Below are 15,217 nucleotides of genomic sequence, written 5' to 3'. Positions count from 1 at the left end.
GCTGTAGTCAGAGTCTCTGATGAGATTTAAACAGTGCCATCCACCCTCTTGGGTTACAACTGAGAAAGCAAACACAGTTTGTTTTCCTTGTGCTAGTTCTACAGCTCCAGAGCCCCCTCCGTGCTGGGAAACCCCAACCTGTGCCAGCTGCAGTGGGAAACCCTAATATAATCTGGCATGGCAGAGTGTGGCTGTCACTGTGTGTGCCCCACACTGATTCCTGTGAGCTGCACTCACTCACTAAGTGCATCTGCCTGGGCAGACTGGGTGTTTGGGAGCCCTGGGACCAGCTGGCACAGAGAGGCCCATGGGAGTGACATTCTGCAGCTTCCAAACCATGGTGGTGGCCATGTGTGTGCTGCTGTTGAGAAGTGGCCCTGCCTTGTAGCCTCTGAGCCATGCCAGGGTGGTGTTTGGGGGAGAGCAATTTATTGCAGCCAAAAGCCTCTCAAGGTCCTCTCTTTGTCAGTTCAGCAGTGTGAACCACAGCACTGCACACCCCAGGAACATCCTGAAGCTCTTCATTTGCTAGCACAGATAGGGCTGTTGTGTCTCTGCCTGCCTTGTCTCTGTGCCTAAAGACTCTGGCTCTAGTCCAGCTCCAGCCCTTCGTGATTTTTGAGATTATATGCCCCTTGCTTCACCCAAAATCCTGCTCACTGGGCTTTTTCTCCCTGGGTGCATGCTGTTGTGAGGCTTTGTTTGTTGGGGCTCCATCAGTATATTCATTTAGCAACATGCATACTCATTTGAGCTGAATATAGGAACATTTAAGTCTCTAGACAAGTGATTAAGGGCTTTATTAAATAGAAATGTTTTGCTAAGCCACAGCATGGATTATCTGTCCCTTAGTATGTGTATAATCAAAACTGGTTCTCTGATCTTGGATAAAAACTCTGGAGGATCTGTTTCATTTTTTTTTCTTTTGTGTAAAATGGGAATGCTGACATTTCTTTGCTGACTTCCTTGGGTTGCTGTGGAGTTTAATGCCCAGAAAGTGCTTTGAACATGAGAACTGCTGTGACAGAATTACTGAGAGCTTTGCTTCTGGAATTTAATTGCTTAGTTAAGGGGTGGAGTGGGGGGGGTGGGGGGGAAGAAAAGTTCAGAACCAGCTGGCAGTGAAATTCTATTGAAGTTTTAATGTAATATATAGATATAACATTCATATGGAATCTGGTTATTGAGAATTGTATTTTAAATTTTGGATGATTTTTCATTAGTCTTTGATATATTTGAAATTAATTATTCTCCCTTAAAATTCTAAATATGGGTGGGATTTTTTGTCTTTGTTTTAGGATAGGCTTTTAACAAAACTTGATGTTTTCTTATTGCAGATTATTGCAATTGTTATGCACAAGCATAATCACTTCCAATGATAAAAGCAGAATTAGTGTATATTAATAATTTGTGTGCTTCCCATTTTTGGCTTCTATTTGCTCTGAGATGAAGGGTGAGGTTCAAGGTCTTTCTGTGCTCTCCATAAAGCCTGGTTGCCTAGCATTTTTAACACTTGGCAGCACCATTTCTAATCTGTGTGGAGCTGGCAGCCAGGCTGTGCAGCTCCTCAGTGGGAAGTAACATGGAGCCGAGCCCCAGCTCCCAGCTCAGGCAGCCTTCCTTCTGTGGCTACCAGTTTAAACCTCTCTCTGGAAATTGTAAATGCATGATGTGATGCCCATGGCAATTTTTCCTCTTTTGTCCTTCAGCGTGGGTTGGTAAAAGGAGTGGACTGGCACATTTTCTAAATATGTGCATGTTTATTAAGCAGAGTGTTTCAAGCTTGTTACTGAGTCCTTTGCTTAGATGAGGGTTTCATCTGTCAGCAAAGAAAGAAAGATCTGGCTGCAATTCTGTTTTTCCTTTTTTTTTTTACCTCTCCCTCCTGCCCCTCCCCGAAATCTCAGAAGAGTAAATGACTAGCATGTGTTACACAATGAAAGCTGTGAAGAAGGTTTGAGGGAATGTGAAATTTAGAAACTTTCTGTGCATATTTTTATGCTAAAATAGATACTGATCTGCAGTGTTTTCTTAGTTTTAAGCATTGCTTGTAAGAATAGACACAAGCAGAGTTCCCAAATGGCTTTGATTTACTGAGAGCAAAAGGCTTTGTGGCCTTTTTTTTTGGTCTTGTTCAGGCTGAAGAGGATGGAGGGATTGTTGTTCCCCTCTTTGGCATTCCCAGGGGCTGAGGTACCTGCTGGGAGCAGGGCTGGAGCAGCCCCTGCATTGCCTGTTGGTGCTCAGGGAGGGCTGCAGGCTCCCAGCACAGAGAGGATGCTCAGGGGCTGCAGGGGTGCAGTGCCTGCCGCTACTGGGGGCCCAAAATAGGCATTAAAAGGAATCCTGGGAAGCTTTTTATCAGTCCACTGCATGTTTCAGATTAAGAAAGCACAAAGCACTGCACCTGGTGACTTCAGCAAGCATAATATTAATAATGTTAAAGGGTAATATTAATAATGTTAATTAGCCATTCTGCCTTTGCAACCTTGCCGGTCTAAGCAGGTCACCTTGAAAATGAAGACACTGAAATGCATGAAAGCTGTAGCCAAATTTTTGAGAAATGTGTCCTAATTTTCAGCTACACTACATCTGACAAATGTTCCTTGACCTTATTTACTATTCAAGTGGTGGGAAACTTTGCATTTACCTCAGTGGGCAGAAGGTCAAGTCTCTTGGACCTCTTTTCCGGGAAGCCTTGTACTCTGCAGGCAGGAGATGGGTGCCTCTCTGAAATAAGGGCTTTGAGCTTTTGAATGAGGAATACATGTGTGGGAGGGTCAGTTTATGAAACACTGAATCTCAGTGACTTGTGTTCAGTATAAAGTGTTGTGTTAGCATAGAACACTGAACCCATATAATCTATTTTACAGATTTGTCCTGTAAGCAGCTCTTTTCTACATTGACTGCGCTCTAATAGTTGATTTTTCTAATCTGAGAAATACAGCTAGAAATTAGCATGTGATTAAAAAGCTGTTGAAAAAATTTTCTAGGCTCTTAAAATAAACACATACAAAAATAGTGGAGGAAAAACCCAACTCCATTAAATCTCCAGGCTAGAAAGAATAAATCACAGTGCTCCTAAGTACTCATAGAGGGCTAAAGACTTTGGGTTTGTTTTTTTAGATTCTATTTTAAGTGAATTTTCTCTTTGAGACAGTACTGAACATATGTACAGATGTTCTGCATGGGAAGGTGTTTTCGTTGGTCCCTGAGGATAGGGATGCATGGATTTGTGAAACTCAGCAGTCTCATACTGATCTCATGGTCACCTAAGCCTGATGCAGGCCATCAGGGTGTGGATGTGTAGCATTTCTAAAATCCAGAAGTTGGAGATTAAAGATGAAGAAAAGGGAAAGATTAGCACAATGCTTGCCAGGATTTGAAGTAAGAAAATTTTGTTTCTTTCATTCTTTGGGGTTTTTTAACTTTTATTTACAATCATACCTAGCTGAAGTGCTCATTTCAAGGAGCCTTTCAAGACCTGGTCATTCAACTGTGTGGGTTTGGATATCAGGAGGAGGTTGTTCTCAGGAAAAAAGGTGATATTTAGCCTGATAAACCTTGTTCTTGCAAAACAAGATTAAATAGGGCTGTTTGGTTTTTGCCTTTGATATATGTGCCTGTGTTAGCAAAGAAGGTAGGCAAGGTGGCAGTTAACAAAATAACCACCTGAAGTGTAATGGACACCCATCTCTGGGTTTCATTTGAATTGATCACCTTGTTTCAGTGATCCCTCAAGGTTTTCCACTGTTAACAGCATCTGTGCTCCAAGTTTGCCTTGGCCAAAATCTTCTTCCTGTTGTGTTTTACCTTGTCCCTACATCTAACATGGTGCAAACATTTGCCATATTTTAGCACAAACTCGTTATACTTTAAAGCCATAATAAATGAGGAAAAAAGCAAAATTAAAGATTTGCTGGCATGACAAATAATCCTAGGGGTGAAGGAGCAAATAGATCCTTCTTTTCAAACTACTTCTTTTCTGTTATAGCATTTCCTTGTACTTTTTCATGCTTTCTTAAGCTCTCATATGTCCGTGTAGTTTCTCAGGTGTGCTCTTTTGCTTCCATCCTCATGCTCTTTTAACATTTGCATGCTCTCTCCTTCTCTTGCCATCTCATGCATCCTTGTGCTCTCCTTTTTCTTATTTTCCTCATCTGACCACCCAGCTTGTGCACATAACCTGTGTTGTTTTGGTTCCTTGGAGAGGTTTGTGTGTAGGACAAGGATGGGTGATGTGGACAAGGATGGACTGTGTCTGGGTGATGTGGTTTAGGGGTTGCAGTGGTAGTGCTGGGTTGATGGTTAGACTTGATGATCTTAAAGGTCTCTTCCAGCCCTGATGGTTGTGGTTCTATGATGCTGTGTTTTGTCTGCCCAAGAGTGGAGTTGGCTTTCTGGTGTGTTGGTTATGGGTTTTCAGTATCTGACCCAGCCAAGGTGGATGGTATGATGTGGAAGAGTTTGCATTGGGCTGACTTGAAATTTGAGGATGCTTCTAATGTCCTACAATCCCTGGATACAAGATGGTGAATAGTACTACTGTGGCCCAAAGGGAATGCACTTTACAGAGACTGCTACTTCAGGCAGGAAATTTTTAAGTTGTCGAGGATCTCTCTGCCAGCTATTTCAGAAAAGAAGGCCTTCATACATTTGAGGTTTTGCATGCTTTATTTTCTAGCTGTTTGAGGAAACCTTTGAAACTTCAGCTTTTAAAAAGGTATCAGGCTTTTTCTTTTCGTTTATTTTTTCCCTACTTTTTTTTTGGTTGGTTTTCTTAGTCTAGACTAAATTCTGACAGCACAGCTCTTTGTATTGGCTGTCCCTTCATTCGAGATACTGTAATACTGCTCCTCTTTTATTTGCCATTTGTCCTTTTGTTTTATGTTTCTCTTTGTTGCAAGCTTCTTTGTTGTTTCTTCCAGATTATTCTCCTCAGGGACTTCTGTATCAGTGTGACTGAACATTGCTTGCAGCCATGCCAGATTGTGCTGTGATCTTATTGGATTTCACAAACCAAGGTTAGGCCAGGTCAGAACTTGGTTGAAGTAATGTAGACTACAAGATTTTCTGCTAGCCACTGGGAGCACACACAACAAAAACCTGACCCAGATGTTGATTCAGTCAGGTCAGGCTGGCCATGCTGACTGTACTGGGTGTGATACTCATGCCAAGTTCTGACCTGTTCTGGCTGGTAGGATTTCACAGCGTTTTCCTTAGAGAAGAGTACTGTTGTTAATTCCAGTGTTCTGGCCCATTCCAAATCCTTTAATTCTCTATTTGGATTACACTGGAATTCACTTGAAGATTATATTCTCTGATCTTCTTTTCCCTGTACTGTTGCATGATGATTGCCCTCGAAACTTGCTGTGCTGTTCAAAAAGCTGCATTTGTGTGCTGGATGAAATAATCACAAATTTTCTTTGCTTTGCTGGTCTTCTGAAGCAAAAAAACCAAACCAAAACAAACCAAGGTCTTCAGATTAAAGGTTCCAGAAAGGTAGAAATTTTTAGTAAAAATAACACATGAAAATTACAGTTGAGCTTTTCTTAGGGTTGCTTGAAGTTTCTGACCAAAAGACTGTGTGAGGATGTGTAAGTATGTTTAGAGTTAGCTTCACTGAGTGCATATTAGCTGGAAAATCGCATGCTGTTACACTTGAGTGCCCCTGAATGATAGGAAGATTGAATATATAGGTAAGGCTTTTTTAATTTATTGTAGAGGTATTCAGACCTGTTGGCGTTCTGTATGGTTTTTAATAGCTTATTCCTTTAAATAAAACTGTGAGAGGCTAGAAGGTGAACATAGAAAAATATGTAATGGTGAAATAAAGGCCAAAATTAACTTGGGTTATGTGTACGAACCTTGTTTCATCCCTGCTCTCAGCCTAGGGAGGGCTGCTGGAGGGTTCATTTGCCTGCATTCATGTTGGAGCAATACTCATGAAGTGGTGGAAAGAACAGTACAACCAGCTTGATTTACCTTGATGTGCCCAGGTGTACAGTGATGGACTTAGATCTATCACAAAACTTGAATATATCTAGCTAGGCAGCAGCCATTAACAGCATAGCCATTGAGAACACTTAAGGAGTGTAAATTGTGAATCTGCAGAGGAATTAGTGAGGTATGAAAAGGCAGGGGTGGCTAGGAGTCAGTAAATGAAATACTTCACAGGTTGGATCAGGAAAAGCTTCTTGTCAGTTTAAGCTGGAAAGTATTGTGATGTCTTTCTGTGTAGAGTAATGTGGTATCTTTCTGTGAATATGTGAAATAAGTTTTGGGATTCAAGTCTGTAACGCATTTTGCATACTGGGACGATTTGCTGTGGCTGGATGTGGACCAGATAACCAGGTGTTTATGCCCCTGGAGTATTTTCATCTTTTGAAAGTTTTGGGTCTGCTTTTCTCAGTCAGCACCTGTATATTGAGGGAAAATATTGAATATATTGACTTTTAAATCCAAGTTTATATACATTTCTGCACAGACAAAATGGAAAATTTAAAATTGGAGTAGGAAAATTAATGTTCTATAAAAGATGGGATTTACAGTTTGATTATAAGCATTTGGCATTGAAGTTACCCATAATTATTCTTAATAGGTAAATTATCTCTGTCTCTGATAATCCTAATTGTCAGTGCAAAGCTTGGCACTGCCAGCAGAGATATGGAAGGTGTAGTGTAGGAGAAGGCTGGAAGGAGTCTTTCATCTCTGCCATCCCTTGCCAAGGGCTTACTGTCCATGCAAATTCATCAGCTTTTCTATTGTGGTGCATTTATATATCCTGGAGATGCTGAAATCTGGGAATTAATTGCTCTGTGTGCTCAGGGGGCCACTCTGCAGTGGGAGAATCTGCAGGATTGGGACATTAGTGGCTGATGTTGCTGCAGCATTAATAAATACTTGGGGAAGTGTCCTGCAGAAGAGTATGAAGAGCTTTGTTGATCGATTCTGTCCTTACCTCCTCTGTTTTAGAAGAGTCAGCCTGGCAAACCCTTTGTAAGAAAACAGCATGACTGATGTTCACCTGATGAACAGATATGCTGGATATGTTTGGGGGGGTGGTGGGGTGGTGGTGTCTGTTCAGGGGACAGATAGCTGTTGTTTTCAGCTGTTATTTACAGGATCAATAAAACTGATTTTCCAATTCAAGGATAATTTTTACCAACAGGCTACATAGCCTGTAAGGTCATAATATTGGATCTGCTCTTCTTCAGAACAAGTTAATTTAAAAAATGATAGGTAATTTCCAGCTCAGGATTAGTTTTTCTAATAGAAAGGAGAGATGTATCTGGAAGATACACCTTGGGAGGGGATGAGAATTTTGCCTCAGAACAACATTGTTGCACACTGCCCGTAGTCCTTTTCTTCGAACAGTAATCATTTAACTGTGCCTGATATTTTAATGACAAATGCAATACAATAAGGAAATGCAGAGCTGTTTTATTACGATCCTGGTTCAGTTATTATGTGCAAATAACGCTGTGGACTTTACTGGGCAATGACAGATGCCCTCTGTAAAGTGCAATATATTTTATGACCACTGCCACTGTAGAGAAGAATATTTTGTGATGTTGTGGAACTGTCCCAGGCCAATAGCAAATGTATTCACACGTGTATGTCCAATAGTAATTCATTCCTATTGCAATTACTATATCTTATTCTTTTGTGACCTGTTGAGAAAATCTCATGTACATGGCTCATACATACATACATATTTTAAAACTACATTTCTCTCTCTGCATTTGGCCCTCTTGCCCATTGCACGCTTAAGATAAGGCGCAGTTTAAAAGGTGTATCAGCATGAGGCTTCTGCAGTTGTGCCTGTGTGATTGGGGTGAGATACAGCTTTGAATGAGTAAAATCATGCAGCTGTCATTTTATAAGCGGGTGACCACACCTACTATCAGTATGAATTCTGTAGGGTGAGGAGAAAATATCCAAGAAGTGTTCTTCCATTGAAAGCAGTCTGAATGAACTTTACATGCCAGAAAAGTTGATTAGATTTTTAGATTTTAGGAAAAAACCCTTTTTAATATTGACATCAAACTCAACCCATTGCAAACCCCAGAGCATCATGAAACATAACCAGAGTCTCTGTCCTTTTCCTACACTTTGGTAAATTTCAGGCTTTTTTGGTTATTATCTATGAAATATGCAGTCTGTGGAAGTCCACATAAAAATCAAATGCCATTACCTTTGAGAAGCTTTGGGTTCAGACCAAAAATACTCTTGAGTCTTCATGTGCCATTTTTATCAAAGTCTGCACATTCATTTATGGTTCCCCTTTCTTCCTTTATATATTGGAGTAGTGGAGGAAAAATGGAGGAATGTTGGTTTGATTTAGAAGAATTTGATGGTGAAGATTTGTTTAAAAAATGAAAAGATATTTTTCTTTACTGTGATTGGAGCAAAGTTTTCCTTTTTTAGATGGTAAATAGTTTATAATGTTTGAGTAAGAATCTGGCTTCTGGATGGCTGTGTTGCTGATGAGAGCTACTGGCAACAGACACTTTGTAACACTAAACTGCTAGTTTATTAAAAGAATAATAGGAACAGATGTTTCCAATTCATAAAATGTATCAAGTAAATGGTACATCCACTTGTTATTTCAATTCCTTTGAATTTCTGTGAACTCATTTGGGGCTAGGTTCTCAAAAGAGCTTAGCCCACTGTCACTTCATTGTTCTCCCTATAAACTGATGGATGATGAACGTGTTTGGGAGCTGCAGCTTTTTGTGCCTAAAGGGGAGCTCCTAACTACTGACACTTCTAAAATCTGGCCCATGTTTCTTATGAGTGAATACTGATCATTATAGAGGATTCATACATGCAGTCTCTGAGTAATACCCTGCATTTGCCTGTGATTGTATATATGATGGTTTCTTAATTTACTATTCCACTAGGCATTTTAATTCAAAATATGCTAATAGTGTAGGATTAACTGTGGATTATGATTCTAGCATGTACTGTCATTCAAACAGAAGAACCAGTTCTTTAGCTCCTACAGCCTCTTTCTCCCTCTCATCCTCATGTGTAGTAATTTGTGCTCAAGACTGGCCTCAGGTTTTGATGAGGTTTCTTGTTTAAGCTGATGAAATTGCTCAGGGAAGGCAGTTGTTGAAAATCAGGAAAAGAGAGACTGAGATTCTTTTTGTCTTCTGATGACACATTTTTACGGTGCTGAAATGATTTTTTGAAAACAGGGATTCGAATGGGCTCTTGCCAACCCTGCATAGTGAACAGTTCTGGTTTTGCCTTCATTCCTCAGTGGTAGGACAGGCTGCAGGTACTTTGCTTTTGCACTTTTGACTCCAATACATATTTGAGAAAACTATTGCTAGGGGGTTATGTTAAAATCACCAGAAAGCTCATAGAATAAATAAAACATGCAAGAGAACTGATGTTATATTGGTCCTTGCTAGAGCATATATCAGGAGGCCAATTCTGTTCTTTGCCAGTACTGAAAAAAAGCTTTATAGCCACCCAAGATGGCTCTTCTTGAAGCATAACCTCTCCAGAGAGCTTCTCCTCCCCCCCAAACTGCAGATGTGCTGGGAACACAAATTTGCCTCTTTAATGTTTGCACTTGTTTCATTAGATTGTAATGGCATGCAGCCTGTTTGCATTAGTGAATTCATCTGTATTCCTTCAAATCCCTCATTTGTTGCATTTTTTGTAGAGTGCCTGATATTTCTAGTGACTTTGTGTTGTAGCAGCAGTCTAAAATCTGCCTTTTTTCTCTTTCTTCCTCCAGCTGATATTATTTCTACAGTTGAGTTCAACCACACTGGAGAACTGCTGGCTACTGGTGACAAGGGGGGCCGAGTTGTTATATTCCAAAGGGAACCTGAGGTATGTGGGTTACCAGTGTTGTCCTTAATAGTCTGAAAAATCTGGCTTGAATTTTTAACCAGTCTAAAACCTGGCTTAATTTTTAACGCTTTATTTAATTGAATTTACTTGTTTATAATCTCAAGGTTCAGTAAAACAGAGTGTCACCTGTTCAGAGAGGAAGTGAAGTAGGGTAAGGATCTTTAACTCATAAGTTTGCTGTCCCAAACAAAAATGTTTCAAAGCTCCAAAATTCTGATATAAGAAATAAAATAAGGTTATTTTTGTTTTACTTCTGCCTTCTTTTAATAGTTTATTCCTGATGATGGAACCCTGTTCTATTTAAAACAATACCTTCACTTATCTTTATGTTTCACTTGTAAATTCCATTAATCTGCAGTATTTTGTGTAGAACTCTTTCCTGAATAGATGACATTTCTTCAAAAATTCTAATATTAAGTGCTTCAATATTCACAGGAAATTTCATTGTTGCTGAAACAAATCTGTCAATATCATGTTTTAAATGAGAAATTAAATTACATTTCCAATATTTTTTACATTTATAAGGTTGTTTTACACCTTTCCTAAGAGATGAAGATATATTGCTGTCATAAACAATGTTTCTGTTGTTCTTATTCCCTATAGAGTAAAAATGAGCCTTACAATCAGGGGGAGTACAATGTTTACAGCACTTTCCAGAGCCATGAACCTGAATTTGATTATTTGAAGAGTTTGGAGATAGAAGAAAAAATAAACAAGATCAAGTGGTTACCACAGCAAAATGCAGCTCACTCACTTCTATCAACAAATGGTGAGATTGATGAGAGTATGCAGGGCATAGCAGTATTTGCAATATTTGCTCTGTGTGTTTTAGTGCTGATGTATATATTTGCTCATTTTAATCTACTGTTTTAGTGATTTCCTCTTTCAGAGTTTACCAAGACTGTCATACTGCCTCTGATATCTGTTTGTGTATTTTATTCATAGAATCATGAGGTTTTTCCAATTGATTATTCATAGACATTTAAAGAGCTGTCCATTTTTCTATTAATATACAGTGCTGTGCTGAAATAGATCATGTGACAATGGCATCACCTTACTCAGCAGCTTGTGTTTCATGGGAAATTTAGAATTTTTTCTGCTGTATTTGTCATAATTTTTATTATTTGTAGATGCGTAGATGAAGGTTGGTGAGAGAAGTGAATTTATTTTTCTTTTCATTCATTATCATCAGAATAGTTTATTTCAGTTTTAAAGAGGTACACAAATCTTAGGAAGACAGAAGGAATAATACTAAGGCATTGACTCATATTTCTGACATGTGTAAAGCCTATTCATGAAAGAAGGCAGTATTATTACCAAGAGAGGATATTCAGATATGAAATAAGGGAAAAAAAGTGAATGTAACCTACCATGAATAGGTGTCATTTAGGAAGCATTTATACACCCACAAACTTCATTATTGCAGATGATGCATGACACAAAATACCACAAAAATGGTTTTAAATTTTAGATCTAATGATAATCAGAAAAGAAAATTTTTGTTCTAGAAGTTTGAGTGTAATTGGGAGTTGCTGATAAAAAAATTGGGTAAGCTTATCTTTGGAACTGACACAATATAAAATGATTGTTTGCATTAAAATATATAGCATTAAATAGTGTTTACATTAATTCAAAGTAGATTATAAATTTTTAGTATTTTGTAGTTTGTTTTACCTAAAGTTGCCTTTGACTTTTTGGGGTCACTGTTACTTATTTGAAATGAAACGCAGTTGTTACAGAGAGGTGATTTATGCTAAATTAATGATTTAATGACCTTATGAAGTTTATTTCTACTCTTCTCCCTTGGTTAAAATATCCCTCACCCCTTCAGATAACTAAGAACAGCTTCTTCTGAGTGTGTGATACAAAAGCAAATTATTGAAAGTAAACCTCTCCCTTTTCATTTTACAGTTTGTTTTTAGAAACACAGAGGAATACAGCCAAATCCTTAGGTTTTCAGCATTTGCAGTTACAGATAATAGATTACTGCATGAGTTTTCTGGCTTGTACTGTCATGAGAGGGGAGAAAGGAAGAAATAATCAGTCCTAGAGCTGCTGTGGTTAATCCAGTTTCCAGCAGCAGTGAGCAAGCCTAGGAACTGGAAAAATACTTTGGCCTCTGCTTTCCCCCCTTAGTTTTGGAGCATCTCAGCAGATCCTTCATGGTGAGGAGAGCAAAAATGGTTCCACTGGCACAAGCTTTGGATTTTGGCTTTGAATTGCAAAACATTTGCATGTGCCAGGGAGGATTCCAAGCTTCCTGGCACAGCAGGGTTGAAGTCTCAAGATTCACCTCCTGGCATATTCTTAAAGATGGTTTTAGCTTCAGGGTGCAGACAGCCCACGTTGAATTATTCACTGTCTCACAGATTAGCTGGGAGAAGCCTTTGACAATATATATCAATTCCATGCCTATAAAAAGGGATAATAATATGTTTCCTAACTTGAAGGCACTACCTGTCACACATACTCATATTGGACAGATTGTAGAAATATCTTGAGTACTGTTTTTTGTTTACTAAATTCCAAGCCTGCTATTTTAGTGCAATTTTTGATATTTTGCTCTCTGGTAATTTAGGATCTAATGCATGGTTTTTACAGAAAAATGAGAATTGTGAAGCAGCATCCTTTCCATGTGCTCAGGTAGACAGTGCCCATTGAATGTGCTGGAAGGAGCATCCTGCTGTTCAGGAGCATGAGGGGAGAGTCAGTCTAAATCTGACCCTCAGTAAATGAGACTTGGCAGGTCTGCACCTGCCCAAATCTGTTTCTCTCATTCTGAGGAGCACTTTTGTGTGAAGTTTCTGCACAGGTCACCTCTCTCAGAGTCAGTCTTGGTTCCTTTCCAGTTCATGTTATCAGCTAAGCTTTGATTGTGGCATCTTAATTAATGGAGACAGAAGGAAATCACCAAGGCTTTCAAATCCCACTGTGGATTTACAGTGCTTGCAGTTAGCAAATTTGTAGTTTTCACTGTAAAGTGAGCTGATTTTGTAGTATAATAGTAACAACTTATTATGATTCCTTGGTATCTTCTATATCAGAATATATTTGGGCCACTTTCAGTGTGAGCTACATGAGGTGGATCAGAATTTACACAGATTATTTCATCTGAGGATTTCAGACTGCTTACCAGACATTAATTAATTTTAACTTCACAACACCCTTGAGACTGAATGCTTAACCTTACAGAGATGTTTCTGTTTTTTCTATATTCTGCAAAATATAAGCATACTTAAAACTTGTAAGGAGTATTTAAAATCCAGAGGTGGATAAAGGAGAAGAAAACCAATACATGATAACCTTACCTGCTAATAAAACAGTTTTCAATTGGGAAGGAGGTAGATTTATTAATAGCAATCAAATCTAACAATGAAAAATTGTTTTTGTTTTTCTTATAATTCATTTTACAATTGCTGTATTTATAATTTTTTACTAGATAACAGGAATGCACTATTTACATGCAATAAAATACCCAAGGGCATGACATGACCTATGCATATTTTTAATAATTAATTAACATGATATACAATACAAATGAAATTTATTGAATATTTAGAAGGAGCTTTTTAGTTGCAGGTTGAACTAACTTCTTGTTCTGTAGATTGACTGTAATTGTATTGTGATTTTTTTTTGCTTGCATATTAGCATATCAATATCATTAAGAGATACATAATAGCAAAAAATGAGTAATGGAGGGATTGATTTTGAAACAAAGAAAGTTCAAAGTTAAAAGTTGCTACAGAAATGTAAATCAATTCATGTTTTTCATATATCCTGTCTTTAAAGTGGTTTGTACAGGCATTTAGAAGTAGTATTTGGATCAGCCACACTGGGGAAATTATTATGCTCTGCTATGTACTTGAGGAAGGGAAGAAAGTGGGATAAAATCAGAAACTATGCAGGAATGAGGTTAATAAATCTGTGCTGGCAGCTGAAGGGCAGGAGCTTTGTAAAGACTTTGGCTGCTGCACAAGCAAATGAGTGAAACAACCATTAGAATCTCAGGGACAGATTTTTTGCAGAAGAGTTGGCATTGATTTTTGAGTCTGGGAAGCTTTAGGGTTGGCAGGTTAGGAGCACAACCACAGTGGGAGTGGACAATCAGCATTAGGAAATCTGGAGCTTCAGCTTGTACAAAAAAAACCCAAAGACAAATGCAATTTGAAATGTATAAAACATGTTTGTTGGTCTCAGAGGCTCTTTGCTAACTGAGAGACATCATTACTCTCTCATCATGTGCTTCACCCATCATGAGAAAGGAAGAGTCTAATATTCTATTAGGAATAGTACATTTTTCTCCTTACTTCTCTCTCTTGCCATCACAACATATTTCTCTTAGTTTGGTTGGTTTTTTTTTAATTTTTCCTCAGTTATTTCTCAGCTGCTCTCCAATAGGAGGGAGAAATGCCTCGTTTTTTACACAGCCTTTCATTTGCAGGAGCTCCTGAAGTTACACCAATGCACCACTGCCCATTCCCACAGTGGGCCAGGAAGGGCTCATTGGTCTGGCTGTGTACTCCCTGCTGTTCTTGTGCCATTTATAAGTAACCTAACAAACTGGCATTAATGCCAAACTGGTTTTAATATAGAGATTATTTCCTTGCTAAGTCACACTGATAAACTGAGCTTCAGCAGTGAGCATTGAGTAGTTTGGGTTTGTTCCTTGTGCAAACTGCCAGGTTGGATTCATGAGCAGCACGTGTTCTACATGCTCCTCACAGTCTGTCAGGTGCCAGGAACCCCTGACCCAGAGTGAAGATCTGGGATATGCTTTATGAGAACTTTGTCTGTGGGCAGCATTTTCCAGATGTGCAGAATGAAGTGACCCAGACTATTTCAGCACAGGACTTGTCTAAACCAAGGGGTAAAATCTTCTTTAAGGAATATATTGTGAAAGGTGAGTAACTGCACTCAGAATTCCTATGCTGACAGTTGCTTGTCTTTTCTTTTAAAGATAAAACAATCAAATTGTGGAAAATTACTGAAAGAGATAAGAGACCGGAGGGGTACAACTTAAAAGATGAAGAAGGAAAGCTTAAAGATCTTTCTACAGTAACATCACTGCAGGTATGCTTCTGTCCATGTCCAAAATTCAGTTGTTTCTGTATGAAAAAGGTAGTGCTAAGTCAGTAAAAGATTTAAATATGTACCTAATGCTAAGTATTTATATGATAATTCTAACTAAAGCTTTAGCTGACTGCTAACTGTATTGAATCTGCCACATATTTGCAAGTCACAAATCCTTTAAGATATACTGACCAAAATAAGTATTTTTGAGAGTTCATGTTGGTTTTATTTTTCCTGATAAAATTCTCTCATTGTGACTTAATGTGCTTTC

At 38.6% G+C, this 15,217-nt stretch overlaps 1 protein-coding gene across 2 annotated transcripts in view; it reads left to right on the top strand.

Moving 5' to 3' along the window:
- PPP2R2C (protein phosphatase 2 regulatory subunit Bgamma) overlaps positions 1-15,217 on the top strand; it is a 134,170-nt gene that overhangs the window by 67,669 nt on the left and 51,284 nt on the right. For both annotated transcript variants that reach the window (XM_005428062.2, XM_031062838.1), the window contains 3 exons: positions 9,758-9,855; positions 10,480-10,645; positions 14,834-14,946. In XM_005428062.2, coding sequence (XP_005428119.1) covers positions 9,758-9,855; positions 10,480-10,645; positions 14,834-14,946 — 377 coding nt within the window. The remainder of the gene's footprint in view (positions 1-9,757; positions 9,856-10,479; positions 10,646-14,833; positions 14,947-15,217) is intronic.

The sequence above is a fragment of the Geospiza fortis genome, unplaced genomic scaffold, assembly GCF_000277835.1.
Source record: "Geospiza fortis unplaced genomic scaffold, GeoFor_1.0 scaffold666, whole genome shotgun sequence".
NCBI classification, from domain to species: Eukaryota; Metazoa; Chordata; class Aves; order Passeriformes; family Thraupidae; genus Geospiza; species Geospiza fortis.
The sequence above is the reverse complement of the archived record's forward strand: the minus strand, read 5'-3'. Positions and strand labels throughout refer to the sequence as shown.